This window comes from Vespula vulgaris, chromosome 2 (genome assembly GCF_905475345.1).
Source record: "Vespula vulgaris chromosome 2, iyVesVulg1.1, whole genome shotgun sequence".
In the NCBI taxonomy this organism is placed as follows: domain Eukaryota; kingdom Metazoa; phylum Arthropoda; class Insecta; order Hymenoptera; family Vespidae; genus Vespula; species Vespula vulgaris.
In genome coordinates this window covers 8,414,097-8,437,435 of record NC_066587.1, presented here as the reverse complement: position 1 = coordinate 8,437,435, position 23,339 = coordinate 8,414,097, and the positions used below count along the sequence as shown (strand labels likewise).

At 34.7% G+C, this 23,339-nt stretch overlaps 2 protein-coding genes and 1 long non-coding RNA gene across 10 annotated transcripts in view; 2 read left to right on the top strand and 1 right to left on the bottom strand.

Annotated features, from left to right (window-relative positions):
- Positions 1–5,795, top strand: part of LOC127072993 (angiotensin-converting enzyme) — a 32,597-nt gene extending 26,802 nt beyond the window's left edge. For 2 of the 3 annotated variants that reach the window (XM_051013951.1, XM_051013949.1), the window contains 2 exons: positions 1,565–1,731; positions 3,876–5,794. In XM_051013951.1, coding sequence (XP_050869908.1) covers positions 1,565–1,731; positions 3,876–4,021 — 313 coding nt within the window. In that variant the 3' untranslated portion in view covers positions 4,022–5,794. Of the gene's footprint in view, positions 1–1,564; positions 1,732–3,875 lie in introns of all 3 variants that reach the window. The other variant, XM_051013952.1, reaches the window with a different exon arrangement.
- Positions 1,638–6,625, bottom strand: LOC127073017 (uncharacterized). Its single transcript, XR_007785645.1, has 4 exons — positions 6,478–6,625; positions 2,697–2,829; positions 2,066–2,620; positions 1,638–1,745 (listed from the first exon to the last, which is right to left on the bottom strand). It is a non-coding gene; the product is annotated as an uncharacterized LOC127073017 (long non-coding RNA).
- A 1,933-nt stretch (positions 6,626–8,558) lies between these two features.
- On the top strand, positions 8,559–22,898 carry LOC127072998 (multiple epidermal growth factor-like domains protein 10). Of its 6 annotated transcripts, none has more exons than XM_051013962.1 (10): positions 8,559–8,717; positions 11,514–11,700; positions 11,988–12,114; positions 16,247–16,430; positions 20,038–20,155; positions 20,270–20,505; positions 20,777–21,088; positions 21,150–21,389; positions 21,710–21,856; positions 21,945–22,898. In XM_051013962.1, exons 2-10 carry the CDS (start codon positions 11,609–11,611, stop codon positions 22,082–22,084), a joined length of 1,596 nt encoding a protein of 531 aa, XP_050869919.1. In that variant the 5' UTR covers positions 8,559–8,717; positions 11,514–11,608; the 3' UTR covers positions 22,085–22,898. The 6 variants fall into 6 exon arrangements, with proteins under 6 accessions (XP_050869919.1, XP_050869922.1, XP_050869920.1 ...); XM_051013965.1 differs by lacking the exon at positions 8,559–8,717 and adding an exon at positions 9,303–9,586 and having other exon boundaries at positions 21,023–21,088; positions 21,153–21,389; XM_051013963.1 differs by lacking the exon at positions 8,559–8,717 and adding an exon at positions 9,303–9,586 and having other exon boundaries at positions 21,153–21,389.
- The last annotated feature ends 441 nt before the right edge of the window (positions 22,899–23,339 follow it).

The following is a 23,339-nucleotide window of genomic DNA, read 5'->3' as shown; positions in this document are numbered from 1 at the left end:
CGAGGAAACATCGATATTAACACTTTTAATGTTTCTCATTTGTTCAACCATACTCAAGAGCAAACATCAAAAAGCATAGAAATTAGAAATGTTTGTTATTTCGTAGCTCGTTACCGAACGAAATTACACTTTTCGCGGCTTCTTAAAAAGCGTCTTTATCGAGTAAAATTGCACCATTCTCTCGGCAGCGCACTGTGCAACGATTTCAAACGTTTCAAACTACGTTCGAATGACTCTATTCGAATGACTTCGAACGACGTTTCTACGTAAAAGAAAATGCTCGCTTAATAGAAACAGGAGATATGAATCGACAAATTTCTAATTATTTCATTTCGATACGAATAGGAAATTTTTTTATTATATCTTTTAATCGAATACTCGAAAATAGGCTACGATATTCAGCAAAACATTTCGAGGTCGTGCAAAGACAGAATTATTAACGAGGTAGACGTCGACGTGAGGGAAATTCCAAGGAAATTCCAAGGAAAGCAAGTTTATATTACACGAAGGCGTGCACACGCTGCTGACAGCAACGGAATCAGACGTCGCATCGTAACAGAAAACGACTCCCTCGTTGAATCGGTCCAGTAGTATCGTAATTCATCGCTTTTACTCCTCGAAGTAGTCGAGTATTATCAAATAAAATTGAACAAAGAGACGTTCATTTTTCTAACTTTTTTTTATATTCGATCCAACTGCGATACGTCGTGTCTGTGTTTCGCATCATCGCACTTCTTTAGACGAATATAAGCGACGAACATCGGAAATTTTGAAAGAAGATATTTCCATGAATGAAGTTATAATAAAGAAAAGAGTACGATTGAATAATATAATATATACGTTATAAAAAAAATGGATAGAAAGATTTCCATTTAAAAGTAATCGTATAATTTATTTATTAGCTTGTCGATTACAAAGGTATCACGAATAAAGAAAGAAACCATCTCAAGGGATTAATTTAACAACAAAAATTGTTTTGTTAACGCATAGAATTCGCACGAACCTAATTGGGTATGCACGATTCTCAACGACCATACGGCTCGAAGCGAGTGATTCGAAACGAAAGGCGCAATGAAACACGCTCACTCGTTGCTCATTCGTTATATATTATACATACATATATAAACCTCTGATGATTTTCCTTATAAAATTACGCATTGTTGCGTCGCACGGCTAGGTAAGTAGGTGTAACTCGATCCAATTACTCACGGGTGGGCCTAATTATACAGTGTGTGCGAACAACGCCTTTCTTACTTTTTTTCGATAAAAAGCTAACCGCGTACGCGTATAGACGCTTCTTTATCTTGAGAAACGGCTCGAGTTTTATAGCGATATAGAGGTGCCATTAAAATATCGAATGTGGAAAGTTTCGATTAATTACAAACGATATAAAAACTATTTAAAATGTATGTAATTAATGTTCTCTCCGAATATAAGAAAAAATTTCGTCGATATGTCTAGATATACTCGTGTATGCATGTGATATAAAAGGTATGCATTTTAGAAAATATAAATCGACATAATTGATCGAGAATTTCTAAAGAAATAAATTCATTTATTACAGAAATTTGATGGAAAAGGGCTCGTCGATGCCATGGCAAGAAACACTCGCACAAGCGATCGGAGAATACAGATTGGACGGATCCGCTTTAAGAGAATATTTCAGACCACTCGAAGACTGGTTGAGAACAGAGAATCTGAGGTCCGGTGAGGTTGTTGGTTGGTCTTACGGTAAGAAAATTTTCCTAAAAAAAATTATTTCGCGTAATCAAAGCTAATCCAATGTTTTTCCTAATCTTTTTTATTTTTTATTTTGTTTACAAACCATATTTCCTTTAACTATTACACGTAAAGTGTACAAATCTAATCCTCGTGACGTGTCTGCCACTACCAGTGACTTGTTACAAATTATGCAATATCCTACCGTAACAGATTGAAGGTTGCGATTCCCACGTACTACTTACCGGCTAACGCTACAAATACTCCTTCTTGTGACGACACACACGACTAAATTATGATATGCTACCGTACCGTTGAAATTATTAGAATTAACGGGCTAGTGTACCTTTCTCATCTTATGCGATCACTCGTTCACCAAATTCGAACTTGAGTAACTAGCACTATCCGTCAAATTTTTAACGCGGAGCGTTGCACGAGTTTCGAAAATGATCAATGTTCCATAATTTTAAGAAAGAAACTTGAAATTTATTCGTGCCAGGGATCAAAAAAAGAAAAAAAACACGAAACAGATCGATTTTATTTCCGCATAAACATAGAAACGCGAGCTCGGTCACCGATCTAGATAGCAGATCGTAAAGTTCTGGAACCCGTGGGATTGAAGAATTACGAAATCGGAGTAGTCTCTGGTAGTAGAAGAGTGTGAGAAGGAAAGAAGGTGTGATAGTGATGGAGATGGAGCAAAAGAGAGAGAGAGAGAGAGAGAGAGAGAGGGAGAGAGGGAGGGAGAGAGAGATAAAGAGAGAAAAGGAGGGAAACCACAGTCGTGAGACACGTTCGACGATTCCACTCTCGTTTCCATCGCACGTTGCACCTTAAAAACCCATAACCATCCATGCAATTCAGTCAGTGACGCACCTCGGACGTTCTTGCATGTATGTATCTGCAACAAAACGAATGAGTGAATGGCGGGAGAACTCTTGCGGACGCGCGCGCCCACCTCTTCCGTATTTTCTTACGTGAGCTAACGTCAAAATTGCGTTCACTCTCGATTCTAACGGAGCTTCTGAGCTCCTCCTCGACTTGGAATGCTAAGCGTAGATTTTCCTTTCTCCTTTTCCCTTCTACGTAGATCTGTGATCGTCCATACAGCTGTACGGAACAAGAACATTCGTATATATTGATATTTAATCCTACAAATTTCTCATTCCAAAAGAGTAAATCGATAAAATTGTTTTAAAGGAAAGCTTTTAAATTTGATTTTGTAGTCATAGATGCTAGGAATGGTAAACCGAATACCGTGTAGTAGCCTTTATTCGCGGTTATCATACTATACACACAACACACTATTTACTCTGCCATAAATATTACTCTCCTAGAAGTTAAGTATTTTCTAATGGTAATTCCGATAGAAGTAGCGACAATTTATATTCACGGAAACTGGACCAAGGATGGAGCTAAAGATATCACAAATAATTAACGCGTTACGGAGTGTTCTTATTCGGTATGTATAGAAATAAACGTATACCAACTATTTTCAATATATACGAAGAGAATATAAACTCACTGAAATCGAATGTCGAAAGAAAAATGAAAAGACCGTCTCCTCATAAGCGATTCCGATGGAAAGTACAGATGCGTACGTGACTCGTATCGATCGACTTCGCGAAGAACCCTTTTGATTCTTTTACCTCGTGAATTTTACTTGGAAAGTTTCTTCAAACGAATACGTTGTGTAAATCGGTAACATCGAAGTAGGCCGAGAAGCGAGTACCACTCGACTCTTTATCCCGCGACTTCTATCGTTTCCCCTCGACTTTTTCTTTATCTAGATTGCACGAATTCCAAAGTTTCGTAGAGCCTCCCATTTGGCCCTCAAGCCGAACATTATCTGAATCTATGAACCAACAAGACTGGTATGTAGATTAGAGTATTCGATATTATAAATATTTATTTAATCCCTATTTAAGAAAAATCAACGTATCTAATATTGCTATAAGTAACTATGATCTAATAGATATTCGAATAGATATTTCGATCTTTATAACTGATCAATTTACTGAACTACGAAATTACGAGCAATTTTAGAGACCGGAGATCTTTTTGAAACAATCCTGATCCTATAGATTAACAACCGTCTAAATCGATCGCGCGAACAAAAACTCCTAAAGATTTATGTTTTTCATTTATTGTTTCAGATGGCGATTACTGCAAACGTAGTATAGAAACAGCCGGACTACAAGTTTACGGAAGTGGCTATTACAACTCTGCATTTTCAATGTTCGAAACGTCTCGGATACTCGGAACAACGATCATTCTTTTAATTGCGATATTCCTCAATTAAAAGAAATCGACGAATTCTACAAACATGTGAACTACGAACATTACAAAAAATGGATAAGCATATGCCTAAGAACTATAAAGTGAGAAAAAAGTAGTTGAAATCAAAAGATTCGTTCAAAGGGTCCAGTGTAAAAGAAATGTTAATTTCGTTGATCATTAAGTTTAATATTTCTTTAACGAATACTCGGTGGAAAGAAATAGAAATACTTAATTCTTTGATATAACGTATGTGAACTTATGTATGTTTGTGTGTATCACGCAAGGATATAAGTCTTATAAATTGCGTTCCACGCTCATCCGTAATCAATGTCTGTAATCATTTGTAATCAGCACTTTTCATTATCTTGATTTAAGTGTTGATAAAACATGAATAAAATTATCGACTTTCTCATAATTATTATATTAATAATTTCATTCGATTCGCAATTACGTGAATCTATACGAGTCTCATTTGTTTACAATTTTAACAATATACAATCAAGTTATTCTTACATCGATCATTACATCGGAAAAGCAGTTACGAATCCGCTGATAGAAATCGTTGCAAGAAAATCATACAGGAACCTGTTATCTGATCTCGTCAGTATAAAATTCGCGCTCGTACTTTTTGTCATTCGCTCGAATGACTTTTTTTCTCGCAATTACATGCGTTTAAAATCCAACTACTTTCTCAAAGAGGGATGGAAGAGAATGAGAAAAGAAAGAGAGAGACGCAGAGAGACCATAGCTGCTTTCATGCGGTGAAATGCAATTGTAGCGAGGAAGAGATGTCCAGAAAGTGGTTCGCCCAGTTTCGTAATTTAAAGACGCGGAAACGACGAGCATCCCGGGAATGTCGAAAAAGTAGCCAAGGAAAGTCGGAGATACGTGTGTTTTCATAAAGTTGAGTAAACACGACGATTCAAAGTGACCCGTTACAGTCCATAAGTGATTCGAAGTTTTCTTCGATTACTTATTTTGAAATGATGAACAGATACGAATCATGATCGATTATATTGTCGAGAAAGTTTTGTTGAAAAGTATGTCACATCGATGCGTTAAAATAATACAATTAACTAAATGATGTTTCGTCATCGTGTTTAATGACTGAATCAATTCCACGTACGGTCTTGGTCATACACTTACGTAATATGTTAGTGTTCTTAGATCGAACGTGTTGGATGACTGCTCGACTGATTGAACGTTCGTGATAAATGAGAACTCTGTTCTATTTTTCGAGTGATTGGCGTCAGAGCAGAACAAGCCAATTCTCTTTTAATAACCATAGTTGTCTACTAGATTTCCTCTTATTCGCAGTTTCGATTTTACTGATACGCGTGAAACACATTATTGGGTGTCTGATTAAATCGCCCAATCGATTCATATTAAGAAACGAATATAAAAAGAAATTTGAAAAAGGTTACAATAAAATAATCATAACGTAATTATTTATTTATTCAAAATTAGCTTACCAATATCGTTAAATCGTACATACTCTTAATGTAATTTCCAAATTATATAAAATTGATATTAAAAATAAGCTACAAGATATACGAATATATGTAGATGAAATATGTACAAATGAAAATAAAGAAGGTACCGAAGTACTTAAGGTTCCTTCGAGCGTAATAAAAAGGAAGGGTGACATCAAATAGAAAGGAAGAGTTTTGCGACCTGGCCCAAAACTGGTTCGTCCACTTGCGTAATCGGAAGACCGGGAAGTCGATCCTTTCCGCGAAACGTCTGCAACGCGCACAATGAACCGACTGGTCAGCCAGCAGCCAGCCACTTTCACCATTCACGAATACACGCGAGGAACATCGACGTTAGTGCGTCGTTCGAAACCGATGCTGACTTTTTTCTGTTTTTTTTTTCTTTTTCATTTTTTTTTATCTCCTTAAGAAATAATCGAAACTACCAAAGCAGTAAGAAATAAGTCAATTTCATTTATTTCGAAGCGAATAATAATCGTTCTTTGATTTCAACAGGTACACAGGGATATGCATTCTTACGATCGACCGCGAAAGTTATTTTCAAGAGAAAAGAAAGTAACGGGAAACCAAGGCGTCTTCGTCGATTGCGCAACAACGAAACGAGATTAAGGCGGACGTACTGTCGATTTCGAACTTGATATGATTCATTTTTGACGATCATTTTATCGATACGCTTGATTTCAATGAATAATCAACAATTGATTATAAAATTATTGAAAGAAATGTTCGATCAAAGAAATCCACTTTATATATTTTCGCGTAAACGATTAAAAAATATAATAAGAGATGGAGCGTTCTAATCGCATTTTTGCGAAACGTGAATCTTCATCGATCATTAGAGCGTATCCATTAAATGCACGCTCATTTCATGAAACTAGTGCCCCATGGGTCTAAGATATCAAAGATATATCCACCAAGTAATATCAGTTATTAGAAACGTAATGAGGCTAATTACGATGGCTCGTTACAATGAAACAATGCTCACCTTGCGTAATATCACACAGCTCTCGGCGTTGTTTAACCAATGTCACTGTCTCCAATCGAGTCCACGCGCGAGCAACTTTCTCGGCTCCTGTCTCCGCTTCTTCTGTCTCCCCATAGAAAAATAAAATTTTTTAAGAAACAATATAATCAATCCGGCCGCCTTTTTATTGTGAAAATGTCACTTGTATTTTTCTTGAAATATTTCATTAACGTGATAAATGACATACAAATTGTCGTTTCAAATAAACTGCTATATTTGATGCAAGCTTATTTATTAGCTTGTTTGAATAAAATTGAACGATATGATTTTCCAAAAATGTTAAAAGTCGTCTTATTACTATCGTTCGAACAATTTAATCCGAACGCTTGAATTCAGCTTTTATGACATCGTTTGGATAGTGGTCGTTGAAATTCTCGTCGAAAAGTCAAGGCCGAAAGAAGAGTAGAATTCTTGTGTTCCGTTCGAAATTGTTTTTTTAATTTCATTTATTGAGTTAATAAATTTGTCGGAGACTCGCCTAACGAAAACAAAATTTCTCGATTCATTGCCCATATGGTAAAAGAATATAATTAATTTCTTATTAATAGTCAATAACTTTGTATTTATACTTTAGACCATTATCGAAGACAAGTAAAATCAATCGTACTGCCATTTCTAACGATTCGTCTTTACGATCTCACACGTTATCTTTTTTAATAGTCAAATGAGATGAGAAGACAGATAGATCTATACGTACATCTATAGACGGAAACTTTTTTTGAATCCCGCTTTCTATTTTTTTAATTCTTCCAAATCGTGTATAGACCACGCAATCCGCCTAGGCGTTAATTAAATGATCTCAGAACGACCATATCGAATGATCTCTAATCGACGCAATCGTTATGCAAGAGCTACCTTTCAACCATGTATTTTCTATTTTACATGTTGATTTTTGTCAACAAAAAGTGGTCCCGTAACAAAGCGCTACGACAACAACAGACAAAGTCGACACATACAAGGAAATATTCTGTTAGATCGAATTTCATTTTTCGTATGGTATTTACGAGAAACTTTCCTATTCGTTTTTTTTTTTTTTTTTTTTCTTTAACGTCGATTCTATTAAATATTCTTACAACCAGAGAAACTCCAAAACAACTCTTTCGTTAATAGTTTTAATGCATAAATAGATAGATAAAACATGAAATTAAATGAGAAGGAACAAGCACGTAAATAACATTAGAAAAAATACTTTCGCTTGTAGTATTTCTAAATGAAAACGTTTTATGTATTTTGTTAACATCGTAAGTATAATCTGCATCGATTTCACAACGGCGAATTCGTATGCGCCTTCTCGAATCAAACGCTATTATTTTTTACTTACAATTAGATCCAAGAAACAATCCAAAGTGGAGACTCATTAGGTTGTCGTCATAATTTTAAATTTTATAAGGCTATAAAATATATGAACCTAATTAAGAAATTAATCCAGACGTCGACGACAGTGTTTGCATTAATTTTATCGTCGTGTTGTTAAAGTCGCGAAAAGATTCCTTCGTGCATTATTCGTCGAACGTAAAGGAACGTGAAGGTCAAATAGTAGTAATAAATTAAAACTTCTCTTTTCGAAATATTTCCACGAAATGATATCGATCGCTCTCGAAAAAAAAAATCGCGAGACAAATAAAATAAACATGAGTAGTTTTAGGAAAAATGATATCATTCGAACAAAAAGGACACGTTACGTTGCGTTTTTATACGTTTTAAATAACAGGACAAGGAAGATGAGAATCTCCTTATCTCGAAATCTACTTATTTCAAAATTTAAATTACAAAATATTTTATAAATTTAAACGAATTATAGCCGAATTACTATTAGAACGTAGGAGAACAACCGATCGTTCTTTCGTGACTGCTAATTAGTCTATGTCGTAGGAGGAAGGCATTATTCTTGGCTTATAAGATTAAACGACCGATGGCTCGTTGAACGTTGCAACGAGAGTCCGGTTCATTGCGTGCCGCGAGAATTGAAGAAGAAAAGAGGGAATTGCCCTGACCAATCATCCTATTATACCAGTCTACTTGTTCGTAGTCACAGTCCGACAACCGACGAGAAGCCCAACTTCACTTTCGCTTGTCTATTCGGATTTTATCTTTTTTCTTTTTTTTTTCTTCAAATGTAACTATGTACTTTCCTAAGAGCCAAAACGAGTTAGAATAGAGGATTTAAATGTTCAAGCGTTGTCCTTCGAACTATTCGGAAGGTACTTTCGGATTTTTTCATTGATCGTTAAAATCGAACGATCGTTTCAACTTTTTTCTTCGATACACGTATATAACCGTTCTTTTGAGTGAAATATCTTACACTACCGTTGGAATAATTTTCATTCCTTATTTTAACGTATAAGTAAAAGTAGCAGGTAGAGAGATAGTTATAAGTAATAATTTATTACATATTATCCAATAAGGTTTTTAATTAAAGTCTTTTTTTACAATCTTTGTAATACATAGATTGTGTAAGATACGTAATATCCGTGATGAAAAGTACTCGATGGTATCAATATTTACAGGAATCTTAGTCCGTTGTATAAACGAACAGTAGATTAAAGGATACATCTAAAAGCGAAACTACAAAGTAAAGAAACAAACGAAAGGAACTTTTATTTCTCAAGCAAAGTCCACAGGATATCCTTAATGTGCATAGCGTTGTTTCGAGTATCGTTTCCCTTTTCGTCCCTTTCTGTTAATCGTATCCCCCTCCGAACTAAGCCGATCCCTCTTTTTTCTCTTCGTATCCCGTCTTTATCGTCATCCTCCTGATCGTTACGAGAGGGTCGGAGTTCATTGTGCCACAAGTGCATTCCGAGTGTCGACCACGCCAATTGCTCGTTACGTTCCTGCTGGCAGTTCTAAATCAGCTCGCGAATCCAACGTACGAATTTCGTCTGACAAGCCTAATAATTTTTGTGATTTCTTTTCTTTCCTTTAAAATGGATTCGATCGTTTCATTTGAACTTTAATACGAATAGTGATAAGTTTCAATTAGTGGCTCAAGCAAGTTGAAAAAATTTCGTAAAGGGTAGTGATTGTTGTTTGGATTATATCATTAATATATTTGTATGCATCAATGAACGTAAGTATGATTATTAAAATGTTCAGATACGTACTCGGTAAACGACATTGAGAAAAGAACTAACAAAATAATAGAAGTTATTCCTAGCTATCGTTAACGAAAATATTAAATAATAAAATTAGATTAACGAACACGAATTTGTGAGAATTTCTAATTCGAACTACTTGGGACTACTCGATATACTTGTTAATTAATTTTCCAACTTGACTCAAAAAACTCCACTAGAACATGACGCATTAGAAAAAGAGTGGGAGTAAGGGTAGGAGGAACGACAAAAAGTTGAATTATACTCTCGTAGGCGTGAAACATGCGAATGTGAGCTCGATTTCGATTTTTAATGAGCGTGACTCTATACACGGAATTATCATACAAAAGATCAAGAAGCAATTCTCACGAAATGCACAGCTGTTCGTTCGGTGACTCTAAACGTCACTGAGATATTTTCTTTCTCCTCTCATGCAACGCTTGTCGCTCGATACAACGATCTCTACAACGCTCTAAACACTTAAATTACTATCTCACATAATTAAAACATGTTCTGAATGTGTTTGTTCAATTACAACTAATCCACTCGTTGAAGCAAACGACGTAGGAACGATATGGCCTTTATTAAACAAGATCGTGACATTAAAAAGGTTAAGGACGGATCGTCGTATAAAATAATAAAATCGATTTCAAAAGTCTCAAGACAAGACAATGCACCTGACACGACGCGGGGAAATGTCAATGTGTGTGTGTGTGATTAATACGTATGAAAAATACTTGATAATATTAGTTAACAGTAATAGGAAAGGTGCGGTAGAACGTAACGCTCATTTTCTTCTTCAACCGTTGATAAGAAAACGATTGAGATGTCCCCTTCGTAAGTGTCGTGCCTACTCGAATTATCCGTCAAGTCCGTACTTCCCGTCGGAATACACCCTTTGAAAACGATCCCTCAAAAGGACGCGTCTGGTATTTGTGTCGTATCTCGGTGTTTCCGGTGCTATGACGATGACCGGTTTAAAAAATTAAATAGCGTCCCCGTTTCAATTCCCACGATAATCTTCATTTGTCTATCTGTGTATCAAAGTACTGTCTACTGGTCTAATATAGCACGTGTGATAAATCACTCGTCCTCGTTGGATCCATGCGAAGGAACAAATATTGCTAACTTTAAATTAGTTTATTGCACGTGCGTCCTGTCGGCCGAAACTCGATAACGTACGCTAACGTACAGTTAAATTTGCTCAATGTACTCCGCGTCGAATCTAAAATGGGTTATCATTATGTTTAATCTCCCAGCGGAATGATGTGTTCGTGGTTTTGTTACGACTATTGTATGATGCGGAATGAAATATACGAAACGCATTTAGTAACTCGCTAACGAAGAATAGAATACGATAGAACCTTTATTATCTTTATTAATGGGGACCTAACTGTATTTTTGATATAGCTAATATTGTATATAAACAATTTTAATTATCATAATATATATTTTCAAAATTTCCAAATTACTTTATCCACTGTTCTGTTACTTTCCCCGACCATTCGTTTTCTATCGTTCTACCAGGAAATCCGTCGTGAGTTTCGCGGGTGGCACACTTTCCCTAGCAAAATCTCAATGGTTCCCTGTCCTCTCTCTCTCTCTCTCTCTCTCTCTCTCTCTCTCTCTCTCTCTTTCTCTTTTTCTCTTTCTTTCTTTCTTTCTCTCTCTCTCTCTCTCTCTCTCTCTCTCTCTCTCTCTCTCCCTTTATTCTCCCAAAGAACAAGCAATAAGCGTAACATTGCACCTTTACCGCGTCTCACGTTACGGATAGTAACGAGATACCTCATAAGTATTCAAAGACCGCTGACAAGATCAATATCGTTGTTCGCTTCCTTAACGCTTTCAAGAAACGAAATATCTCTAGTATTTTCCTTGTTCACACAGGAATAATCTTCTCAGGAATAATTTTCGTTCGAGAAAACTAATCAACTTCGTTTGAAAAGAAAAATTAAGAAGGAAATTATGAATTTTAAGTAGTATCGCCGTACCTGGAAATGAACATCTTTGGAGAGTGGTTATTTCTTCTCTGGACGATCAAAGCGTCATACGCGTTGTCGACTGACCATATCTGTACCAGGACTGAAAAGTGAGTAACTAGAAAAAATATAATGAAGAAAGAGAAAAATTTGTATATTTAATGAAATTTCTCATATTCAATATTATCTAAAATATGTAATTATATGTATGTTATATATGTAATTATATCTACTACTCGCTTAATAGCTTTGATACGAAAGGACCTTGACACTGATCTTGACTAACTTCGCTAGATATTCTATTCCATGTTCACCTTGTCCCATTCGCATGGCACTACAGCCGTCCTGATAAGGGAATCGCCAGAGAGGTTAATGGTTAATTGATCGAATGTTACAGTTACACGATCACCTCGATGGAAACATACGTACAGCCAGTAGTCGTGAACACGTACACGTGGTGCCTACAAGTCCCACCGAGATGTCCTCGAATGCGAACAGAAATGAGACAACGATATCGGATAAAAGTAAGCGACATTAGCGACATTAGATACATTAAATCATATACTATTAGACGATCTCAGAGAACTAATGTTAGATATCTTATAGAGTAATAAACAAAATTATATATTATAGATGATCCCTTAATGACGCAAGAAAATAAAATAAAAAAAAGGAATCATTATTTAATGCCAAAAGATTCGAAACACTTCTTTCGATTTAATCTTGACGTCTTAAGTATGCCTGTGTTATATGTATGTACCTCTAAGAATTTAATGTCCAAGTTTTCTCTCTCTTTCTTCCTTTCTCTCTCTCTCTATCTCTGTTTCTCCCTTTCCCTGTATCGTTAATCAAGCAATCCGTTCATTATAGAGACAGCATAATGCAATTCCACCGGTTACTTTCGTATAAAGCGTCGAGCCCGATGTTACTGGAGCAAACATTCCATTTCCTAGAAAGCTTCGGAGCTCGGCTCGTTTCGATATACATATATATATATGTACGGTAAACGTGTCCTCGAAACGTTATATAACAAGAAAATCGATCGGACATTTAACGAGCGACTCTCGATGGTCTATTAGACCGAAGTCGTTCGATTAAACAATTAATGATGCAAATAAGCATACCAGAAAAAGTGACGACACGCAAAATTATAAAATATTTCCTCATGATAAGATCGTTCACATCATTTTTAATGAAATTTCCTTTCTTTTTATCGTTCTTTTCTATCTCTTTCTCTTCCTTCCTTTCTTTCTTTCACTGAACGTCATCCCTTTCGCTAACTCGAGCGTAGTTGAATGCGTTAATTACGCCTTACGGGGGAAACGGCCGCTTCGAGTGTCTAATTAAACAAATAAAAAGGAACGAAGAAAGGAAGAGAAGGAGCCGCGCCTTGTAGACACGGAACTCATACAGCGAAGGATAAAAAAGAAGTTATGAAATCGAGTTAAAAAAAAGACCCAATGAAATAATTTTCTAACATATTTTTTTTAATTCCAGAATTTTTTTTATGAATGCACAGCATTTTTATACATGCAGTATATTTTTTATACTAAACATATCTCAACGTAGACTTCTTAATAAATCGAAAGAACTTACGAGTCCTTAATATTACTATTCAACTATCAGCTCTATACTGCAGATCTTTTTAGTATTTCGATATATCGTTTCTATAAAATCACGAAATATCTTGCCATTTCAAAAGTTCTTTCCAACAAGAAACGTGATTTTTAAAAACGTGAAACGCTCAACCACATATTTTTTTAGAATTTCGAAAGACTATTCATACGAAGCAAGTATTTATATAACTACATTCGAAAAACGGATTTACCAACATAAATTATCATGAATCCATCAAATTTTTAACCATCGGCAAAGAAAGGCATTTACGTGATTCGTCATTTTTGCATTTCGAATATGATCATCCTAAACTTTTGTTTTTATCGTAGAAATTATTTCAACGACGAAGTGTTCCTGGCGAGATATAAGATAATTCAGAAGATAAAAAAAGAGAAAGAAGAGTTCGTTACGTATGAGATAAAAAAAGTGAGTTTAAAAGTAGATTTTTTTAAATATTTTACCCATCGAACTTTTCGTAAAAGATCATTTACACAACATTTTATAAAATTTGTAACCTAATTCGATTCGATTCCTTCACTTCGTCGATATTATTACTAAAAAAAAAGTACTCGAAGAATTTAAAGAACATGCGATTTGTACATTTCATAATCGGGCCGCAAATTATAATATGATAAAAGAAAAAGCAAAAGGGAAAAGAGAAGGTGATCGAGCTAAAAATGAAAAATCGTAGATCGTACGAGGCATTTCTTCGCGAACATATAAATAGCGAGAATAGATAGTGTAAACGAAAGTTGTGTCAAATATATTGCATTTCTTCTTGCTATTTACACATAAGATACTTACTTTACCGATATCTTAAAAATACCGAGAATTTGATTTTTCAAGTAACTTTTGCAATAAAATAACAGTGAACTTTTCCTTATTGCATATGAACGAGGATTAATACGGAAAATTTACACAACATTCAGCAACAGTTTGTTTAAACTTGCACTACACGGACAACACGATCTCTTCGTCTTAGATTTAGTGGAAAAAAAAAAATTTTCTCGTCGTGCCGGAACACAGTGCACGATTTTATCGAATCCATTATATCTCGACGATTAAAACGATAATAATCTAGTACTGTGTAAAGTGATTTCTTCTTACATCGAAAAAACACATAAAAAAACATAAATGAAACGACAAAAGGAAGGAGAAAAGCAAGAACTTGAGCGGATTAGTTCGATGGAAAATGCATCTGACGAAACAATCATATCGAAGAACTCGATCGATCACGCTCTCATAATTTCATCGAGCTCTTACCAGCTAAGCAACTGGCGAAGGTCTTATTTACATAGAAGCAACAAAATCTTGAGCAGACATTACGTCTATTATGAGTATCGTGAGGCACGGCGCCAAGCTGGACGTGACACGAAACGAATCGAATCGATAACGTAATTCATAATTCTAAGTTGTAATGGTCATGCACATTGAGCGAGCTTCTTAGAGAATTTCTGTCTTTGAACGGTCCATCAAGACCGTTCACCGATAGATAATTATTCGACCGTGGCATTCGTAGAATGAGAGATCCTTGTAACACAAAGTACGACCATAAACGTTTTCCACGCGTGAAAGATCCGTTAAGTTGCAAAAATACCATGAAGAATTATTAAATTTTTCTTGTAAAAAAAAAAAAAACAGTGTAATCTTTTGAAAAATGCAAGAGAATGGAATGATCAGAAATCGTAAATAAAAAGAACAAGAACTAAATAGTTTGATCTTTGAAGATAAAGAGAATAAAGTAACCAAGGTGATGCCATTCTTTCTTTTATATAATTTTTGATGAAATTATACTTTGACGAAAATATTTTCAAAATTTAAAAATTCAACCACTCGGATCAGTTTCGAGTCTGTATCGAATTTTCAAAGATCAGGTTACCCTCGACGATAAAATAATCAACTTTTAATCCTTCTCTTTTACTGTATCAAAATAAAAATATAGGAGAAACTACGATATATACTCGTTATATCCAGTCCGGTCCAATTATCGTTCGAGATTTAATCAACAGGATTCCTCTAACTACGACTTAATGAAGTTTCTCATTCGGTAACATTACTCCAAAGTTATAAATGAAAAATTCTGCTTAAGAACAGTGTAGAACATTTAAAAATATAATTTAACAAAAATTAAAGCAGGAATAAATAGGATAATTCAGCAAGTATATCAAAATCTATAGAACGTACATACATACATATGTATGTATTCCGTAATAGAGCAGAGTGACTACTCCACTTTCACTTTAAAATCGACACGATGAAAGAGTAGCATAGGTTGCAATTTGACAGACATGATTAATTAATCTTCAAAAGAATATGGGAGCATTCTACTCGCAAAGATAAAAAATAATACTTCGTAATTCTTCTTTTCTAAAATTAGAATATAATACTATCAGTTACTTTTGATCTCAAAAACATAAGAAAAAGGATGAGTGTTTTTCGAGTTTAACAATATGTAGATTACTACATACATGAAATCAAGCATATAAAATTACGTAAAAACGAAGATTTTACTATGAAATTCCCCAAATATTATGCAAACCAACGAATCTCTTACATCGACTTTTTCGTAATGCATGCAATAGTATTTTATATACGTGGGCGTAGTCGACGGCAGAATGAAATTACGATTGGAAGAAGGAGGACGACGGAGGAGGAATGAAACGAACGTAGTAGCCGTCTTTAACGAGTTATTTATGAACATCTATTACATAGCCTTCTCCAGTGGTATCCACTTAAGACGGATTACGAACGAAACCGTTACACGGATATGCGAGCTCTTTCTCTCCTGTCTCTCTCTCTCTCTCTCTCTCTCACTCTGTCTCTTTGTCTCTTTCTTCCTCTTTTTTCACTCTTTTTTCTCTCTAAACAGTATCGGAATCTTAAGACTATTTTCTTGTAGAAAAGTATTCGGTCACGGGAAATGAAACAAATCGATGAGATGTTGGAAATATCGATATAAGTATACTGAAGCAATTGACAGGCGATCTAGAGGATAGAAATGTTCAGATAAGCGTTTAAATGAATGGAATTCTTTTTCAGTCGGAAGTCAAGACCAGGAAGGTGAAGGAGTGCTGCGAGGGTTACAAACGACTGGAAATTCGAGACAAGAAGGACGGCGACGCGAGTTGTGTGCCTTTTTGCGAGAACTGCCTTGCGGGTGTCTGCGTTTCACCGAACAAATGTCAATGCGATCCAGGATACCAAGGAACGGATTGTTCGAAAGGTGGGTCTCCGTTTTATTCATAAATAAATCGATGTATCAATTTATACAAAAACACTAATTGCATCAGTTATTTAGTTCGGTATATAATATATTTGTATTACTTACAGAAAAACAATAAAGGTGTAGTGAAACGTAATATTTATTAAAAAGTTAATAATATATTTAGATTATTTATAATATAGCTAATAATATATCTAGTTTATTATAAATACAAAATTTCCATAGATATATGTAACTAGAGATAATAATTATTTCCTTCTGCATATTTTTCCTTCTCTCTTAAATAAGACAGAGATTACGTTGTCGTTTCATCTCTTTAAAGGCACTATTCATTCATCTCCCACCAACGTGTTCACCCGTGGCAAGCATCGAACCTCTTTGTCATTCTTCCTTCTTTCTTTTTCGTGTCTTCTAATGACAAAGCTTAATGGAAAAAAAAAGAAACAGATGTAGATGTAAATATCTCTATACTAAATTCTAGCGCCGCTTATTCAAGCAAAAGAAAAAAAGAGAAAAAATAATGAGGAGACTTTTAAAGAAGATAGAATCTATACAGGATGTCTCATTTTAAACAATATGACCAAATATCTCAAATCTTATTGGTTGTATAAATAAATATTTTAAATAATATACATTAGGTCTTAAGAAGGAAATGTAATATTTATTGCAGCTATTTTGTAACTGGCACTTATGTCAAGATACGGAATTCATGACACCTTTTTTAAATGGAAATCGATATTTTCAGTCGAACAAATGTTGTATAGAATATCAATACGAATTCAACGAATATCTACAGTATTTCACCGATATTTCATCGAGTTATGACGCCTTGAAGTTTAATAAACTGTGTAATCGCAATAATATTTTTTGACTGCTGAAGAGCACCATGATTCATATAATTACAACTTTAAAAATATATGAACAAAAATAAATAAATAAATAAACAAAAGAAAGCAAGGAAAAAATTGATTAATAAATTCATTAGTTATCAGATATTTATAGATGTTTATTAAATTTAATCAGATTACTAGGATTATACAGTTTCTTAAACTGCAAGATGCTGTAACTCGATGAAATATCAATAAAAAGGTATATTAAAATACTCCTTGAATTCATATTGATATTTTCTACAACTTTTGTTAGACTTGAAATATCGATTTCCATTTAAAAAGATGTTATCACTTTCGCATCTTGACAACAGCGCTCTCTACGAAATAACTGCAATATGTATTACATTTCCTTCTCAAAACTTAGCAGTTTTCATTTGAAATATATTTTTATACAATTAATAGAATGAGGTATATTTGGTCATATTGTTTAAAATGAAACACCTTATAGAATCATCATGTCACTAATCGGAAGCCACAGGCTTTCTTGCACAACAGAAATACTTTAATGTTTGGTAACTCTCGAAATGGATGATTATAAATTTCAAATTAGACGATTATGAATTATAATTATAAATCATCCACTTTGAAGATCCCGCTACTTCAAAGTGATATATTCGACTTTATTTTGTAAGATATTTATATAACTATTTTATAAAATGTTACTGAATTAGTTGTTACGTATACAGATACGTATATACGTATATTATTACGTATGTAGATATATGTATATTGAAAAATATAATATATAAACGAAACCTTTCATGAATATCGTAACATAATCGATGGGTTAAATCGATCCAGCGTGCAAAGGGGCGAGATTGCGAGAAGCAAATTCATCGATGTTGAGTAACGTTAGAAACACGATACTACAAGACAAGACTCTGAATACGTGTTTAGATTGGATTCAATACTCTTGGGCTAACCTACTAAGCTCGAATTAACGTTGGATAATCAAGGAAATCTGCATAATCCACTGTTCCGCCAATAAAAATAAATTACAGGAACACGCGTAATTTCATTACGACGCTCGAAAAGATCGTGGAAAAATCTTGGTTAAAAAAGAATCATTTCGTGTAGTAGCTTTCGCAAATTTACTTGTTAACATTTTCGATGCTCGAATGAGAACAATCCGAAGTTGTAAATATACCCTACAAATATAAAACACACAAAGCTGTACCGCGATAGGACGAATAAATTTCACGCTCGGCGAAACGAACCGACCTTCCCGAATTACAAAGATTGCCAAAGCAAATTAAAATAGAGAAAATAAGAAAAAAATGTTTTTTAAAATACGCGTGTTCAAACGCGAATCGCGATAATCGAGAGTTTTTCCGCTCGACGTCATCGTTGTTAGAACGATTTCCTAACAAAAAAGCAAATGGCTTGGCCGTTCGTGATTACTTGTAGTATATTTTCTTTAGCTTAACGTTCGTATCTATACGAATATACGAAGTACGGCTCTATTATTAAAATAATAAAAAATACTCGAATATTAGAATATTCTCAGCTTTAACACGAAATTCATATCATTCGAAGAACTCTAATCACTCGGAGATTATTTCTAGATGCGTTATTCAACATATTTCATTATAAATTTATATATAATATCCTTGCGGGAATAGTCCAAGGATGGACCAGTTTTTTGCAATTCGCGGAATCCTTGCGCAAAACTATTTGACCCATTTAACAAACAGTTTACAGCGTGTTACAAGCACGCACCTCATTTTTACATTACAATTTTCTTTCTATCTAAAGAATATGCCGCACGTATAGTCTAAACGTTAATGTCGCGTTAAACGCTGGAATGTGAATAATTAGCGCGTAAATGTGGCACCATAGGTGCGCTATGAATAATGAGACACGTTCTCTTTCGCAATTGCGTCCCTATCTTGATTTTGATAGCTCAAGGAGAAAAACCGCGAATGACGAATAAAAGAAAATAAGTAAATAAAGAACTTTTCCAAAGTCGATCATGTTAAAATCGATGCACATTTATCTACGTAAATTTTAAACTTGATTTCTTTTTCTTTCGCGTTTGACGCAACAATTTTGACGTCGATCCTTTCGAAGTGAAGAGACATATTTCCCACGATGACGCTGCATAATAAGAGAGGAAGGAAAAATATGTAGAAGCAATAGCAAGCCAAGAATAGAACGTTTTTTCACATTACGCATACACGTTTTGTAATAGCGTTTGCCTGAAAGAAGCAAGAATATCCCTTGCTCGATGTCCGTTATGTATATCTGTCGTTATTGCCAAAGCATATTTCAATAGAGCCACTCGTATTGTTACTAAAACGCGTTGTGGGCACTCGCGATCCGTCTGGATAAATATTATATCCACGATCGAGGACTCTTCGAAAGTTACGGATGCGCGGAAGTTACGAAGTCCTCACTTTCCCGACGAGTTTCAAGAAGCTCGAACACAAGGGAACTCTCTCGACTCGAAACGATTCAAAGAGAATTGACATTATAGAAGCAATCGAAAATCGTTTAGAACTTCAAATACGATTGTTCGACCGTAATAAAGTAAGAATGGAATTTTTTACTGAATTTTGAAAAATATTTTAAACTGAAGAAACAAATTGTACGTAGTACAATATATATAAATTCCTCGAAATATATATATTTCATTTTCGACATATAAATAAATAGATCAAGTATAATTATGAGCGAAAATTATGTCCGATAAACTAATCTCTCAGCCTATTTTCTAGAATGCCCTCCAGGATCATGGGGAGTGCAGTGCATGGAAAAATGCGAATGCGCCGAAAACGTTATTTGCGATTCTAAAAATGGTACTTGTCGTTGTCCACCAGGTTTCTGGGGACCAAGGTAATGTTAAATCACTATTATTCAACGACGTTTCATTTCCTTATAGCATTTGTGTCGTATTCTGTACATTATTTTAAATACAATAATATGGATGATCATAATCGTTATCATTAGATGTGAAAAGAATTGTCCACCACAGCGCTGGGGTCGAGGATGTGAAAACTTCTGCAACTGTAAGGGACATATCAACTATTGCCATCCTGAAACCGGACACTGTACTTTCACATTTACCAATATACATTCCACGTCTGAAACCACAAATGCAGTTCGATTATTCAGTACGAAAATCATAGAATTCGAAAAAGGAACGACGGATCTTTCTTGGACGACCGAACATATCGTGGAAGAAGGTATGCATTTTTTATATGACGATAATAAAAGCTCTTAACGAATCATTGTAACTTGTTATAAATTAATGAATTACGTAAAATAGAATGGTCGTGAACTATCGTCGTTTTTTCAATACAAAAAATTCTTTTTTTATTTCCTTCATTAAAATCGGCAAAATATTGACTGGTACCAAGTTACATGACTCACTCTGTATAACTTTTAATTATCATGATTAGATACTGTAAGAGCTTTTATTAGTTCCCAAGTAGTTTCCAACAATCGCGTTCATAGGATGGGATAATTATGTCACACCATCGAGCACGGATAGTAGTTTCGAAAGCACGAACAGCGAACCAACCTTTCGTTCTACCGTATTCGATGTTAAAACTAAAACGCATAATCAAGAAAATGATATCATGAGCACCAGCACGATTCGACCGTTGATCGTCCTTGTCTCTGTTCCGGAACGACAAAAGACTATTCTAACGAAAGATCGAAATAAGTTCGCTTTAAAGGATGCCTTTTTGGAACATTTAGAGGAAAAGGAAGAACTTCGTAATGACCTACCACTGAAAACTGATTACGTCAAAACTATTCATAAAGGTCCGTATATTCGTGAAAGAAAGTAAAGCTGAAATTGATTTGAATTTTGTCTTTTCGACAGAAGATGTTACACCAGCGGCATCGATCCCCTTGGACGTCGCATTGATTATTATCGCATCAATCGTGTTTCTCAGTCTAATGTCAATAGCAATCGTGACGATCATACACACAAGGACGAAACTTTTTGAGACTGTACGACTTTCTATCTACAACGATGAGAAGGAGAAGAATAACGAATGTGAAAGCAAGAGGCAACGACCACCCGGAAGGATTTCAACGATCATTGATAGTGCTTTACCTCGTAAGTAGTGTCAACGACGTTACAACGTTCTCTCTTAGTTGATACGTAATTCACGCTTCCTTTTGCGATAATACTTGCCAGTGAAATCTGTACGTCCTTGACTTCACTTATTTCTCTCGCGTTCACGTAACCCTCACTCGATGACTTTTGATAATTTTGTTCGCTTTTGCAAAGATTACCTTATAATGAATCTGAATAAAAAAAAAAAACTAAATCCCTTGAAATTCAATGTACTATTGATCAACATGCATTTGAATACTTTTTACATATCCCTGCTTGTGTCCTATTAAAACATTTAACAAGTTATAATAATGTTTAAGAGATACCTGTACGTACGAATCCAGACTTCTTTTCGAATCCTGAACAAATCGGTACAATCTTACCAGCTAGTATAAATATCGAACCCGTAAGTAGTTACTCTAATGGTACCGCAACGATCGGCCTTCGAATTTCCGGTCATCTTCGTGGTAAGCTAAAGAAAAATATTCTTAACAAATATACTATATATAATCGAAATTACGTTCTAAATCGACTTTCACCATTTCCACATTTCAGAGCTGCTGCAAGAAGATCATTATGATAGGCCACCAACGACCTTGCTACGCCTTCACACGGATTTCGAGTCGAACGGCGAACACCTCTATGACGAGATTCCTTTGCAATCGACGGGCTTCTGCGAGCGTAAAAGCACGTGATCGGTTCAAACGTGATTAACTCGCTACTCGACTATATCTCTCTCTTTATCCCTCTTTTCTCTCTCTCTCTCTCTCTCTCTCTCTCTCTCTCTCTCTCTCTCTCTTTTATCCCTCCTTCATAGAAATACATACGGAATAAAACGAATCATTCATTATTGAAGTAATAGGCGTGAATAAACAGAAAAGTATATGTATGTACGTGCCAGCAGTGTTCAAAACAAAATTCTCCAAGGAAAATCCGACCGAACTGGTTTTTGACCTTAAGCATAGCAATTGAACACACAAGGCTGCACGTAAATTATTGATCATTGATTCAAGAAAGTAATAAAAAATTAAACCACGGCGATGACTGTTCCCAAACAGTCCGAACAGTACACGCCTCCTAACGAGTAATAAATTTACTCAGCGGAACGCGTAGAATTCAGAGAAATTAACGCCGTTATTTATTTTATTTTTCTTCTTTTTTATAAGCTTACGTCAAAGTATTTCCTCGAGCTACATGCATCGAATCAAAACTGGACGTTGTTTATTTTGAAGGAGAGATAAAATGTTATGTCGTATTTGAAAATGACTAATATTTCTAATTACTATTCGAAATTATCATTTTATATAAAAACAGTCTTATCAGTGATAGGATTTTGTAACGAAGTCGTCAGTGTTCGTTATTATAGATAAATAATAGATATAGTTTTAGAAATGTAATACTTATTTTGTACTGTCTCGTAATTAAAAATTCCAAACCAAAGATGTCGAAATTCATATGTGTACGATAGAATAGATTACGTTATTTACTTCGTATAAATATTATATTATATATTTAGTTTTTTATTATAACGAGAACTAAAACCATTTTTTATATATGTATATATCTAATTTATGATATATTCGACTAATCCCAGATAACTTTTCCTTATCGACGTATGAAAATCAGGGCAGTATAACTGTCATTATGCATTCAAATCTTATCTCGTCACCCCACGTCCTTCTCAATGAGTCATCATTAAAAAGAGAAAGAAAGAAAATAAATAAGAGGAAGACCAGAAAATTGTGTCGATGCATAAAAAAGCGATAATGCTTAAAACAAAATTGCTTACATCGCAAAATTCTTTTTTTCCTTTTCAATTAAAAATCCCGATAGATCGAATAATTTCAACATAATACCGAGACACAGCAAGATCAATAAACATTTCCGCGAATAGCAGAATCGCTCATGTAGTATACAAGTTATTTCTAAGGTGATATATACAAAATTTGT